This window comes from Eubalaena glacialis, chromosome 8, assembly GCF_028564815.1.
Source record: "Eubalaena glacialis isolate mEubGla1 chromosome 8, mEubGla1.1.hap2.+ XY, whole genome shotgun sequence".
Lineage (NCBI taxonomy): Eukaryota > Metazoa > Chordata > Mammalia > Artiodactyla > Balaenidae > Eubalaena > Eubalaena glacialis.
The window spans coordinates 106,304,484-106,319,785 of record NC_083723.1 but is presented as its reverse complement, the minus strand read 5'-3'; the positions used below and the strand labels follow the sequence as shown (position 1 = coordinate 106,319,785).

Here is a 15,302-nt window from a genome sequence, read left to right as displayed (position 1 = left end):
AACATGAGTTCATTTCGAAGCTCTGGCTGGTTTAAAAGGTGTAAGGTCCATTTCTTATTCCTGGTAGGTCTGAGGGGAGTATACTTTAGAAGAGACAGGAAAAATAAACCAAAGGAAATAAAATTGCTCTGCATAATAACTGTAAAATGTTAACTGTAAGGTGGGCTGGGAAGGCTTATGAATTAATTAAGGGGTAGAAATTGTATCTTTTCCTCCTTGTGGATTTATAATATCTAAGATTATTCATCCCGGGAAGGTGTATTTGATCCAAAAGTTTGTCAGTGGAAACACTGGAAAACAAAAGGTGCACATGCAATTCTGGATGGGAGACCTTAAAAGTGACCAGACTTGGGAGTGCCCACACCTACTTCACACTTCAGAGACATGAAGAAAAGTACTACTGGGAGAGGGGATCTCATTAGAAGTGAAGCTACACAAAGCAGAGGTCTTGGAGAAGGAAGCATCTGGAAGACCAGTTCCAGAACTAGGAACTGTGGTTTCATTCCCAAAGGACCCTGGCGAAGGGCTCAGATCCTCCTGGGGCTTTTCCCTTGAATCATACAGATAGTCGTGACTCTGTATGTAAAGGTTCACATTCTTCCTCTGAATTCCCTGTAGCTCCTCCAACCCTTCAGAAGTCTTGATACATCCATATAAACTTGTGTGGAGGTGGTTTGGGGAATATATGGGAGGGGGCAGTAAAAGGGAGTATGCCTTGCCCCACAGTTACTCCCTTGCTGATGTCCTGGAGGGAGCCGCGTTGCGTTGAGTGGACTACGTGTGTCCAGGAGTTCTACAGGGGGAGCAGAGAGAAGGCGCCCACAGTGGGTGGCTGTGAAAGGTAGACGACACAGAGAGAAAACTGGACCCTGTGGGGTGGTAAAGGGAGTGGTGGAGGTAGGCTGGACTGATGCTTGGGTCATATAGGTGAGCTCACATACACAAATTACTGTCAGACAATCAAGGTGGCCTTGAACCAAATAGATCTGGATAAGATTTATTGATCAGATTGTTTTAGAAAACCAACAGCAAAACACTGACAAGATACATAAATACAGATTGGACATTTTAGGGTAAATTCACTATATTTCCTACCTGCCTGTAGGAAACCAGGTAAGGTGGGAAAAGCTGTCCTGATCATATGGCATGCACACCAGACTGCAAAAGGACTTCCACACTATTTAACAGGACTGTGGCAAACAGCTTTAAAGTAAGGCAAGCATCGTGTGTGGCCTAAGCATACCCTGTACCAAGAGCCAAGCCCAGGCTCGCCTCAGAGACTGCATGTGAGTGAGGTTTCCCTTTCTTGCCTAGTTCTTCCAGAAAAATCCTCATTGGCAGGTGCCTTTACAGGGAGATGCCTGGCGCTGTCCCTGCTCAGACTCTGTGTACAAGGAAGTGGCTTTAGAGAAAGTGTGTTTCTGATGCCTCCTTTGTATTCTAAATGTGCAACTAGTAAAACAGCAATTACTACAGCTTGGTGAAACTGCCTCTGACTCACCCTGTACAGTGACTAAGCAGGGCCTTTTAAAAACTTCTAAAGAGTGAAAAAAATAAAAGATAAAAACATGAAAATTATGTTAAAAAGATAGTACCACTTTTGAAGCACAACTCAAAACTTCTTTCCGTAACACCAGATGAGGGAAGAGGTCGCTTTCCACCAAATCTAACGACCTTAGAAGGGAAACGCCACTGCTGGGCATGATCTGGTGGCGATGCACACAGAGGTTACAGAACTCTACCAAGCCTACCTCAGGCCCTGCCAACGCTCTTAGAGCCCCGAGGCATTTGGGGAACCTAAGCAATTTAAGCAAATGGTGACCAGTTTTGGAAGCTTATGATCATAGGACCATAAACCCTCATCCATCCTGGAGCTCAATGCTAGAACAATGAAGAATGAGGAAATTGACTTTTTGTGCTATATCAGAGTGCTGGCAGGTGGACAATTCAGTAACCTATGCCACCTTCTAAACATCTTTAAGACCACATAAAAACAAACTGGTTTTACAGGATTAAGACCAACGTAGTCTTAGAGGATAATTCAACCTTTCCTACAAGCCAAGCTATATGGGTTGTAGGAAAGGTTGAGGTTCCTTCAAGAATAGTGGAAAAGCAAGTATTTGCAAAGATCCAAAGAAATGTATTCAAATGATGGGATTTCCTCTGCATCATACACAGCTTTTTTCTTCCAATATGTGCTAAGAGTTCTTTGGTGGTTATAGGAGAGACAGCCTAGAACTCAGGGCAGGAGACTATGCCAAAGCAGAAGAGTGAAGAGTGACATCTAAACTCACCATTAACCGCTGTCATCAGGTTGACCACCTACAGCTAACTGGGCTGCTTATATGTTTGCTGGTTTCTAGCCCCTCCGTGATTCCTGCTTTTCAATTTCTAACTACACATTAGCCCCACTCCATTGAAAAGGAGGTGCTTGTGGGAAAGGGTAGGGAGAAGGAAGAACTATAAATCAATCGTTTGATAGAAAAGTTGAAACACTGATTATCTATGGATTTCAATTATCTGTGCTTTACTCTGGGTAATGAAAGGTCACTGTTAATATACCTTTTGCTTAGAAATGTTAATGTTTATTATTATATTTTTAAATCTAGCTATGTAATGGACATGAATAGCTTAGAGCAAATTTTTACATCATGTCACCAGGGCCCTGAAAAAAGAAGATTTGCCAGTAGAAAGGGTTTCAGTTTGGCCCCTGAACAGTTAAAATTTCAATCTATTCTATATTGGTTTATAGATTTTTCAGAATATGGAAAATACCTTATTAAATGAAGAAAGCATCATTTTCTTCATTTAATAAAGTATTACTTTCACAGATAAATTAGTATATACATGGGAGAACTCATAGTATTAAATATTAGGTTTTAATTCTCCATTTAGAAAACTCCTTACAGGTAGACTTCCTTGTTCCTAGGCAAAGAAATGTAAGAAGATATGCAAACATGAGATAGTACAAAGATGACTGGGGAAAAGTCTCAATTCTAACAAACCCAAGAAACAACAAGTCTCTGAGTTGGAGTAAGGAAACACTGGACTTGAAAGTCCAGCTTTACCAAGAGTTGGCCTAAGCCAGCCAATCACATCTTAAATTTTTGGTATAATTTGACTCTAAAGTAATGAGCTGGCTTCCCCAAGACAGATACAAAATAGTAGTCTACCTGCTTTATAGTCACACCTTATATATAATCTGTATATATCCGTATGTGTTTCTATATATTGCACTTAAACTTACAGGACTGCAGTAAGATAGCTGGGAGTACCTCAAAGAGGCAGAGAAGCAGCAGGCATAAACTTTCCTAAATCAAGTAACAGTGTCAGGAATTCAGAGTGCTGGTTTTGGATATACTAAAATGCCTGGTGACTCCCTATATAAAGTTCTAGTCATCTACATTTAAGTCATCATACACACAGTCTCATTTGGCATTCAGAACACGTGCACATGTGTGGTTCTATAGCACTCAGAACCGATCATACTACATCATTTTCACTAGTGTTATATTAAAAGAAGACACTTTAGACCAAAGATATGTACTTTTATGAAAACGTCACACACAAGGTCTTGGATGTCAGGCCTCCAAAGTCTACCTCAAAGAAGACCGCCTTCAGAAGGTTTTAAAAAGGATGCTAGCAAGTGTGGATTGAACCAGTCGCTCTTTCAGCTCTCTGGTGTCACAGAACTAGAGACCTGCTTATATCCCAAGGACTATGGAAGGATAAGCACAAAGGCTGAGCATTCAGTCTTTGGTCCCTATAAATCCAGGACATTGTAAATAGAGCTGCAATGAACATTTTGGTGCATGACTCTTTTTGAATTATGGTTTTCTCAGGGTATATGCCCAGTAGTGGGATTGCTGGGACATGGAAGCAACCTAAGTGTCCATCAACAGATGAATGGATAAAGAAGATGTGGCACATATATACAATGGAATATTACTCAGCCATAAAAAGAAACGAAACTGAGTTATTTGTAGTGAGGTGGATGGACCTAGAGTCTGTCATACAGAGTGAAGTAAGTCAGAAAGAGAAAAACAAATACCGTATGCTAACACATATATATGGAATCTAAGAGAAAAAAAAAAAAGGTCATGAAGAACCTAGGGGTAAGACGGGAATAAAGACACAGACCTACTAGAGAATGGACTTGAGGATACGGGGAGGGGGAAGGGGAAGCTGTGACAAAGTAAGAGAGTGGCATGGACATATATACACTACCAAACGTAAAATAGATAGCTAGTGGGAAGCAGCCGCATAGCACAGGGAGATCAGCTCGGTGCTTTGTGACCACCTAGAGGGGTGGGATAGGGAGGGTGGGAGGGAGGAAGACACAAGAGGGAGGAGATATAGGGATATATGTATATGTATAGCTGATTCACTTTGTTATAAAGCAGAAACTAACACACCATTGTAAAGCAATTATACTCCAATAAAGATGTTAAAAAAAAAAAAAAAAATCCAGGACAAAGATCCTTTTGCCACCCTGGGTAATGTGACTTGTTTAATTATGGATAGTTTCCGCCCAAACATCCAGAGACTAGATTGGAGTCATGCAGTAAAGCTTTGTTTTGAACTAATGGAGCTGCTCAGACTGACCTGCTCTGGAGAGAGCTCCTCACTGGAACAAGCCTAGCAGTGGGTGGTAAGAAGTTAAAGGCCAGACTGGTCATGGCAAGAGGGGGGTGGGGCCTCTGGAGTAGTTGCTCCTTTCCCTGCCTCCCCCCTACCCCCTCACTCCCCCAGAAGGACCCAAACTCACAGATGAAAGGTTGTTACGAGACCTTGCAGAACACAGGCTCTATGAACTCAACCCCACATGGATGGGAGGTTATAATAAGGCCTGGAGGTTAGGAGTCCAAGTCTAGAGGCCACATTTTTCTCTTCCCCAGAACAGAACACTAGATGGTAACTTTTTAGCCATAACTCAAAGGTGATTTTAAATCCACACATGAGCCTAAGAGATTCCCTTCTGGGACGAAGGAAGAAGAAGAAGAATTTTAAAAGCTAAGCGAAAAAGAGGCACTTAAAGCAAAAACATGTCCCTAGTCTCCCCTCTGAGTCTCCTGTTATGACGTAACCAACGGAATGATCAGCACTGTGCCCTCTTGCACACCTTTAGCACCTTTCATACACCGAAGGACTTCCAACTGCTCATGTCTCAGTGACCACTCTAGCAGCCTGATGGCAAAGCAAGTAAAAATTTAGGTCATTTCTTTTTTAGAATTAAAATACAACACAAAACAAACCAGAACTAAAATTTCACACCAAAAAGTGAATGATCCTCAGTTTCATTCCTTCCTCATGCTAGTTTTAAAAATGATACTTAGTCCTTCAGGGAGAATGACCTGTGGCTTTTCCCCAAGACCTTTTATCCAGTTACTAGGCAATTACTCACAGCACCATGCACATTAAAGCAGACACATTAAAGAGAAAAATCAAGGGCCAACTGGCCTTCTAGAGATAAAACACATTGCCTGAGAATACAGCAGGTGCATGGCCCAGAGTGAGAAAAGAAACAGTTCTGGAAGTGATATGGGAACATATGTATATGTATAACTGATTCACTTTGTTATAAAGCAGAAACTAACACACCATTGTAAAGCAATTATACTCCAATAAAGAAAAAAAAAAAAAAAAAAAAAAAGAAACAGTTCTGAAAGGAAATGGCCAGTGTGACAGTCAAAGCTCACAGCCCAGAGCAGAAGCCCTCCCTGCCCTGCTCTACTCCGGCCTCTCATGAACTTACATTTATGTCCCACAGCATTTATGCCACACACTTAGGGTCTGCAATCCCCCACAATGAAGTCAAAAAGATACTTGAAACCATTAATAAGCATAGGAGAATTTCAAAACTGCCCAGAATGAAGAACTTTGACCACCATAAATTTCTTGATTTGAAATGTTCTTGGTGCCATAATTTCTAAGAGCAACAACAAACAGCACAACTACAACACACAATAAAGTCTTTAGACAAGTCAACTCGAACCACTGCTGGCACCATAAGGATGAGAAAAGAAATCACTAATCAAGAGCTGCTGAGCTGCTGAACTTTTCTCCAAAGTCAAAGGGTCGGTGTGGGCACCTAGGCAGCAAGACATCAACCACCGCTGCCGTTAGATCCAGCTGCTCAGTTAGATGTACCTTTGAAAACAGGAAGTTAAACATCTAGCTTTCCCTATAATCTGCAAGAGTCTCAAGGTTAGCCTTCTTGTTCTATCCCCAAAACTTCTTGTTGTTGTTGCTGGATTTAATTTTTTTAATTTTATTTTTGTTTTTATTGATGATGTTGCTTTAATTTATAGAGCACTGCCTGACAGGGTCATATGTTTAGAGTTCCTTTAAAATTTTCTTTATCTTATCTTGATTCATAACATTATTAAGGTACTTTCAGACTCTCCCTCAACTCCATCAAGGAAGAGGGAGTATGTGAGTATGTGTGTGTGTATTGGGGCAGAAGGGAGAGAAAAAAGCACGAGGGAAAGTGAGATTCCATAAACTTAAAACAATTTACAGAAAGGCATCTGATGTATTTTCTGAATAAGGCCTTGATCAGGGTAACCAATCCTCTCTGTAGCACATTCTACACTGCCCATAAATAAAGGAGTCTCTTTAAATTAACATTTCCAGTATCAATGAACAGTCCAGAAATCCTCATTTCAAGCGCTCGATGAGTCCCTGTGTGAGTCCAAGGTGCAGAAGCTGTGTCCGGGAGAGGTTTGCTAGGTTGGGGAAGGCCGCAAGCAGCTTCTCCCACGCCAGTTCCAGCAGGCTAGGAACCACCAGCCAGATCTTAAACAACGACCCAGTCCGTTTATTTTCGTGGATGTTCACCACTCCTCCATGAATGTACATGCAACCAGCCTATGAACAAATGGCAGTCAAAAGAGGATAAATTCACATGGGAGAGAAACAGGTACTTACGCTGAAGATTCAGCCAAAAAGTTCATAGTAGGCTGAATTAGACGACAGGAAACAGAAAAGTTTCTCACTGATCCCAACACAGTGCAGAGATCAAGAAAGGCTTAGATACTGAACGAGTTACTAAGGGAAAAGCCAGAGGCTGGTTTTACTTCAACAACAACTCCAACAACGGTAAACTAAGACTATATTAGGTATCCACTGTGCCCAGTACTAGGGTACAAGGTGAAAATAAAGGTCTTTGCATTCAAGAAACTAGTAGAATCTTCAATAACATGGCATCTTGGGGGTAAAACTATTCTGCCCTCCCAGGAAACACCTTTGATATCACTGTCAGGGCCTGAATGCCACATGTAGCATTTCTTTTACATTTATGTTGCTCTTTTAAGCTTGTATGTGATGGTTTTTCTCCCCTTTTCTCAGAGGAAGAGCTAGCTTTGGAAGAAAAGGTTTTAAAAACACATTCTCAATCCAAGCTTTGCTAATATCAGAATCTTTTTTTCTTGCTATATCTCTAAAAATATCTCCTTATCATCTGCAACTACATAAAAAAGATACGAAAATGAAAGCTTACTGGTGTAACAGCTGCACAGTGAAAATAAACTGGCTCTGGCATGGTAGCTGGGAGCTTTACCCATTGAAAAGTCTGCAGATTCAGCTTCCAGATATCTCCCAGGATCACTTCTCCATTATAGCCCCCGCAAATAAACACATCTATCAGGAAAAGAGAAAGCCAAAATCACACGAAGGAAAAGGGTCACAGTGACAGCATGTCCTGTAGTAGCTCTCACGGCTAGATGACACGGGACCAGTTCAGTCCCCATACCATAAAGGACTCCAGTTGGCAGGCCGCTCATGCTGCTGTCCTGTCCCTCACTAGAGTTCGGACACTATGTTGGGATCTTTGCTAGGGCTAAGGATGCAAGCCTCTGAGGAAGCTTCATGTCTAGGTTCTCAAATTCAAATACCTACAGGTGCCAGGCATAGGAAGTGAATGAGCAAGAAGGTTCAGGGAAAATAAACAAATAGGTCCAGGGAACAAACAGGAGTGCACATGCTCTAATGAGGAAGATGGCGATGCAGCTCCAGCTCATCGATGCCATGTAGGACTTAGGGTCAGCAATTGCCAGATCTTCCAATTTTTTAAAAGACGCTGGAAATCCAGATTTTTTGAAAAGTGAAACATTTTGGTTTTTAAGTATTGGCCACTAATTCAAAAACTGTAATACACACATGAGCCAAACAGAACACATCTGCAGGCCACCAGGTTGCAAACTCTTCTTTTAAATAACATCCTGAAAAGGATAGACATTTTTCTGCCCATAGAGACAATCATTCTCTACTTAGACAATTAACCTGCAATGTTCAGTGTGGGGGCACAAAAGAGGTTTTTCCAAGCTTTCTTCAGCCCAAAGAGAACAGTTTGAAGTCCCATTTGATCTGTACCAGTTATTTACGTCAGGAACAAAACCTTCCCAAAATCAAAGGTTTTTTTATTATTGTTCTTGTTGTTCTTTTTGTTTTTATAAAATCAGTTAGTTATAACTAAGTAGACAACATGTAACAAAGGCTATGTGAACCTTCAAGCTAAATGCCCACAACTATAGCTGAATTCCATTTGTATGGTGCCTGGACTCAAAGAACCAAACGAATACATGTCTTAACTCAGATCTAGATCAAGTTTAAGTCAATACAATTAAACTATAAAATACACTGGAAACTTTTCTGGCTAGGATTTTTTAAAAGTATGGCTCCGTTCTTAGAGAGGTAAAGCTGAACAACGCCACTATCTATAAATCTTGTCCAAAGAGCAGAAGCAAAATAAAAAGCGCCTCTGTACTAGAGATGGCAGCATAATCCTAGTAAAATCTGAACTAAGCTGCTGAAAGGATACAGGCTATCTAACTCATTTACACACACCTTCCTCCCCTCCAAAAATTTAAGGTGGTATATCCAACTATAAAATAAGCTGTAAATTAAAAGACAGGACGGTTGTCCAAAGAGGAGTCATTTATTACACTCAGATAAAGTAGCTGCAGCTGCTTTCTGAAGCCATACAATGCTTGTGTTGTAATATGGCCAAAGAATGAGCTAAGAGTTCTATCTGGCATCAGATAGAGAAGAGAATAAACTTTATGAAATTACACTCTGAAGGAGCTATTACAATTTTAATACAATGTCTACCAAGGTCTCTACTGTATGTCAGGATTATTAGTGTTACCCACCAAAACCAGAGACATCTGTTGAGGTGGGGTGCCGAACGATTAGGTGGTAGAGTAAAAGCTTATTTATCACTTATTTTTGAGTTCTGTGATAACTGAGGGAACCCAAACAACACATTAGTTTACTTTATGAAAACTGCTGAGAGACGCAGAACTTTATGGATTTCCCTTTAAGTATAAACTAAAAGAAATAGACTCTCCCCGAAGTTATGCCTCTTTTAGAGAGTTATCATTAAGAAATAAAATAATCTCAGTATGTACAATTACAAAAATGGAACCAGCCTGTTATTTGAAATCCTTACCATTTTTTATCTGAACACAACTGTGACATCTTCGGGCTGCAGGAAAACCTGCCAAACACATAAATACAGAAATTCCATTATTCACAGAAAGACTGGGAATAATGGTGATCCGACACAGCAAAAGACATACTATGAATAACTTGCTTAAAACAATCCCTTTGTTGCATTAAAGCAAACATTGACTAGTCCTTCCATCCTGCCTTATTTCACACTAGAATAAAGCCATCATAAGTTTCATCATAATGATATAACGTTAAGGTGTCAGGAAAACAAAATGAGGTGGCAGTAGGCAGGGGTTACTAGTGGCTTTCCCAAGCCCTTTTACCCACAAAGAGACAGGTAGATCTTGATTTAAGTGCCTACTTTTATCCTACCCAGATTTCCCCTCTTCCACAGAATTCACCAATCCCCATCAAAAGTCTACGCTCATGGGCTTCACTGGCGGTGCAGTGGTTAAGAATCCGCCTACCAATGCAGGGGACACGGGTTCAAGCCCTGGTCCGGGAAGATCCCACATGCCGAGGAACAACTAAGCCTGTGCGCCACAACTACTGAGCCTGCGCTCTAGAACCCGCGAGCCACAACTACTGAGCCCACGTGCCTAGAGCCTGTGCTCCGCAACAAGAGAAGCCACTGCAGTGAGAAGTCCGCACACCGCAACGAAGAGTAGCCCCGGCTCGCTGCAACTAGAGAAAGCCTGCGCCCAGCAACGAAGACCCAATGCAGCCAAAGATAAATAAATAAATAAATAAATTTTTAAAAAATGAAATAAAAAAAATAAAAGTCTCTGCTCAGTTGCTGAGGAAGAATAATAATTGGGCTAAGGAATACAAGTAATTTCTTTTCTTTTTTTTTTGGCCACGCCGCACGGCATGCGGGATCCTAGTTCCCAGACCAGAGATCGAACCCGTGTCCCCTGCAGTGGAAGCTTGGAGTCTTAACCACTGGATCGCCAGGGAAGTCCCACAAGTAATTTCTAATACCAATTCAACAGATATTTTTCTTCTCATATAATGCAATAAAATTACTTTTTCTCTTTCAGAACAAGTAAAACTATAAAATACATTTATTAAAGATAAATGAATCAATATTTTAAATTTACCTATTTTTTCATGGGGTTTTGTTGCAATTTCCTCCCATGCATTCGTTTCAAGGTTATATGCATGAATCTTGGAGAGAAAAAAAAAAAGAGGATACACAAAAAATTTTAGCTAGCCTGAAAACTGGATTTTTCATAACAGCCTATACAAACATATTCCTGGTTGAAAAGCCTTCTTTTCCTTTGCTATTCTCTGATCTTTCCTAATTCTAATATAAGGCAAAACATTAAATGAAGCAACTGAAAATTAAGCACATACATAATTTTATTATTTTTAAATCATAGAAAAGAATGAAGAAAAAAGGTGGAATTCTGCAACTTGCACATTTTCTACAATGAACATGTATCATTTTTATAACAGAAAACACGGAACTGCAGTTTTGACAAAACTTGAAAAAGACCATTAAGGTTCCAAATCAGGAGCTCTGAGGCCTACAGATTTCCCCTGGGACATATGGATTTAGAAATGCCACAGAGACGGATGAATAAAAGCCCTTCAGAACTCAGCTTTCTAAAGTTAGTGATGTGCAGTCCTAAACGTGCCTGTTCTTTTTAGATACACAGCACTGACAATGAGAGGGATGTGACATTCTGAGAATCCTGGTTCCAAATCTAATTAGTTGCTCCATTTAAGCTACTATATCTTTCTTTTAATGTCTTTTCTCATCTAGCATAAAGGGATAGTTCTAATAAAGTATTTTCAGTGTGTGATTATGCAACTGTCAGCTGGAAAGCATATCAGGGGCACAGAGTTCAACCTTATATTATAAAGAGCATCTAACACAAAATAGGTGTTGATGAAGAAACTGCTTGAAAATTACAATATCTACAGTAACAGAATTGTTACTTATTATGCTTAGTATAACACATGCCTCTCTCTAGCCTTCTTCCTCTCTCTCTCTTTTTTAATATACCTTGTTTAAGGAATAAGCTGTCCAAGAAGTACCACCTCCCAAGATGTAAATCCTCTGCCCATCATGTGCAATTTCATGTCTGTATCTGAAAATATACAATAAAATACATTTATAATTATGGGAAAAATGATCTACCTAAGATTTGGCTGCAAGACTTTTTATTGCATCATTATTTATAATAATAAATTATTGGAAATAACCCAAATGTTTAATAATAGTGAATTGGTTAAATAAATTATACAATATATAAAAAATGGATTAGCATGCAACCAATAAGAATGTAGGAACAGAGGATGGTTAATATACTGAGAACTTCTTTTCATGTCATTAACTGAAAAAAAAAATCAGTTATATAAGAGCAGATAGGCTATAATCCTACTAAGAATTTATAGATATACAAATATGCAAAGAAAATGACTATAAGGATACATGCAAAATGTTAACCCTGGTTATCCCTGAGTTTAGATTTTGCTTTTTATTTTCTTTATTTTGCTTATTGGTATTTTCTAGATTTTCTATAATCTTTTTGTGATAACTTTGTATAAGGGGGGAAATTATTACAGTTTTAAAAAGTGATCTGCCTACATTTAATTAGAAAGCTTAGACTATGGGCTTTCAAATTAAGACACTTATTTAACAGATACAAAAATATCAGAAAAATTATGCTACATAAAACTGTGAATATAATGTGAAACACCTACCAGAACTTTTATCCAAGTAGTCTAGCTAAAAGCTGAAACAAGTTATAGTATGTCCATAAAATGATTCAAAGAAGGCAACCATATGAAAATGCTTTGAAAACTTAATCTATTTCCTCCTTTCCCTGGAGGCCCTGGTGCTGATAAAATAAATTACATCAAAATTGCTCCCCATACCAAGCCATCTCCCAAGTCCTCTCATGGTAGTTCTGCAATAATCAGCCCACTAAGATACTACAATAGAAATAAGTCTTCCTTGGCACCCATATGTCATTTTTTTAAAGGCAACAAAGACATAATAGTCTAAACAGTGAATAAAAAATTATTTACTGTCTTTGCTTTTAAACTAGAGGGCAAAAAAACCTCTTTAAGTTTTCCAGTGAGTTTAATTCTAAGAAGAGGCAACTGCTATTAGGAAAAAAAAAAAGTGAAAGATCTACAACTGCTACTAGAAGGCAACTAAAGAGAATCATGTGATGTTTGAGTGTTTAACAGAGCACTTAAAATAAATGACCTTCCCTTCCTTTCTTCCATCCATCCAACCAACACTCACTGAGTACCACTATGGGCAAGGCACTGTGTTCTTACTGGGGATACAGTTGTGAGCAAATGAGCCAAAGAATCCTAATATGCAAGTTAAGAAGGGAAATCAAAAAGTAACTAGAATGTAATTATTTTGCCTGTAATATGAAATTTAGTTACAATTGTTACCATTGGTTTCACTACTTTCCTAATGCAGGAAAACTGAAGTACAAAAGGAAATAACAGGAAAAAAATTCTTTAATTCAGAGGGAGATATCATCCCCTCACCAGAAGACCCTTCTTTAATGTTGAACTGGGATCTAATAGCCAGTTAGCTATTTTAACCAGGCCAAAGGGTCTTCTTCAAAGCATACTGCCAATATTCTGAAAAAAAGTAAAATCTTAGCAAGAAAGAATAAATATGCTTTAATCCTAGAATCTCACCTCTCTTCTGGTAGATCACAGGATAGGTTGTTTGGTTTCAGTTGTGTCCACTCTCTGGTATTGAGATCTAATTTGTGCAGGTCTGTGCTGTAAATATAGCCAGTTGTGCCTCCAAAGACATAAAGGGAGCCATTGATGATAGCCATGGCCTGGATAATGAGGAAAGGTGAACGAGACTTCCTCGTTAACACTTGATTGAAGAATGTAACCTTATTAGATATCCCCAAATCAGGTTTTATTTAAAACCTGGGGGGTCTAAAAATCAGACCCTTAAAAAGGACTAAAGATTTTAGAGAAACAGAGATCATTTTTAGAAAAGTTAACTTTGCTCAACTGGAAAGAAAGTTCTATCTAGATAGGCAAAGGGCGTCAGATGATCCTTAGGGGTCCTAGCCAACCAAAGAATTTATAGATCATGGACATGAGCATTTCCACTGAAAGCTGCTTCACTTTCTAAGCAGTCTGAAGAAAAATGCCCTTAAGGAGAAGGAGCAAATATGAAAATAAGGCACCAGAATCCCTTAAGAAGTCTAGAGTTGGCAGTCCCCAAAACTTGACATTTTCCACCAGACTCTTCTCAATGTAAGTTTTGCTATTGTTATGGTAATTTCTTAGAGTTTAAATGCCTCCTGCGGTGGGATACGGTCATCCAGTATGTGCCTCACACATAGTTCAGAAGCTACGTATCAGTACCAGTGCCAGCCAGTGCTAGTTAAGAAAGAAGCCACAGCTTTGGTTGTTTTAAGCTTAGCCCATTACTCTCAAAGGGTCCCTGAAGTATGGTGAGTTGCTTTCCTACCTTTTTAGATATAACTTTTCAAACCTAAGGTTTGAAGCACTAGAACCTAACTGGAAACTAATTTCTATATAATCTGTGTTTTAGCTCAGATCTGTATAAAAGTCTCTTAACCAAGTACAGGGATCATCTACTCTATTACTTAGGTGAGAAAGCTCTTCAAAGCATCATAACACTCTGAAGACTATAGGACCTGGGCCATAAATAGCCAAATCTCTCATTGGGGGTGGGTGAGGTCCTGACATATATAGAAACCTCCATACAGGTCTAGATCATTGGTCTTAATCAGAAACAAAGAGTAAGGGGAAAAAAAGGAAAGAAGAAGGCAAGCAACCAGATTTACAAAAGACAATTTCACATCAGAACTGAAAAATCAAATAGTAACCACAATGAATTTATTCTCCATTAAAAAAAATTGGTGGCAATATAAATATTCTGACATTGTTCCTGGAACTAGAAAATCTGAACAAATACATCCACAATGACTGGCCATAGATTGGTACCTGTCCATATATACGACTGGGTTTCTTCCCCCGACAGCTGAGTAAAGCCCATCTCTTATACTTCACGTTACAGACATGGACGTCATTGCCGTTGCTCTCACCAAATGGGATGCCTGTTCCTCCAAACACCAACAGGTTGTTTCCATGCAGCACAACTGGGAAAGGAGAAGCATAAATTTCATTTTCGTACTGGCTACCTGCAATGTGTTCCCACATTAACCCAGAAAATCTGAGAAACTCAAAAATGTCCGCTTTGATACTTTCAGAAGATAGCTCAAACCACTGACATATAACTACTACAAAGTTTTACAGAAAAAGATCTAATTCACACTATTTCACTTAGCTCACTGTTTGATATGTGACATGTACTGTGAAATTCATGAAACACTGTATATAACAATACAGAATGATATGAACTACAATCCACCGCTGCTGCTTAACACAGTTCAAGTACACAGTAAAGCAAAAGAAAATGAAGGATCATCATTGCCTTAGCAAAGACCCAGTGGGACTCAGGATGAAGGGATAAAAGGATCATTCGGTTTTTGCCAGGGGAATGATCTCTACATTTTAAATTATAGTTTCTGTCATCTTAATCCTCCACCAGATAAAAAGAACACGAATATCCTGCTGGTAACTTTCTGTTCCTGTCATCACACACACTTGTATATACTTTTTCTCTCTCTGATGGCAAATATTCTGAAAATACTGCTACTGTATTATTTCAATGACTTTTTTTTTTTTAACCGATTATTCAATTGATGTAGTGTAAGAGTCAACAGCATGAGCTCTGGTGCCCGTGAGAGCTGGGTTTAAAGTCTCGTGTGACCTCAGGAAAGTTATTTAATCTCTCTAAATTAATCTTCCCAACGACC

At 39.2% G+C, this 15,302-nt stretch overlaps 1 protein-coding gene across 3 annotated transcripts in view; it reads right to left on the bottom strand.

Moving 5' to 3' along the window:
- Positions 1-991: 991 nt before the first annotated feature.
- Positions 992-15,302, bottom strand: part of KLHDC10 (kelch domain containing 10) — a 57,358-nt gene continuing 43,047 nt past the window's right edge. For all 3 annotated transcript variants that reach the window (XM_061198717.1, XM_061198718.1, XM_061198719.1), the window contains 7 exons: positions 14,428-14,582; positions 13,129-13,277; positions 11,465-11,549; positions 10,554-10,620; positions 9,452-9,499; positions 7,502-7,641; positions 992-6,870 (listed from right to left, as the gene is read on the bottom strand). In XM_061198717.1, coding sequence (XP_061054700.1) covers positions 6,661-6,870; positions 7,502-7,641; positions 9,452-9,499; positions 10,554-10,620; positions 11,465-11,549; positions 13,129-13,277; positions 14,428-14,582 — 854 coding nt within the window. In that variant the 3' untranslated portion in view covers positions 992-6,660. The remainder of the gene's footprint in view (positions 6,871-7,501; positions 7,642-9,451; positions 9,500-10,553; positions 10,621-11,464; positions 11,550-13,128; positions 13,278-14,427; positions 14,583-15,302) is intronic.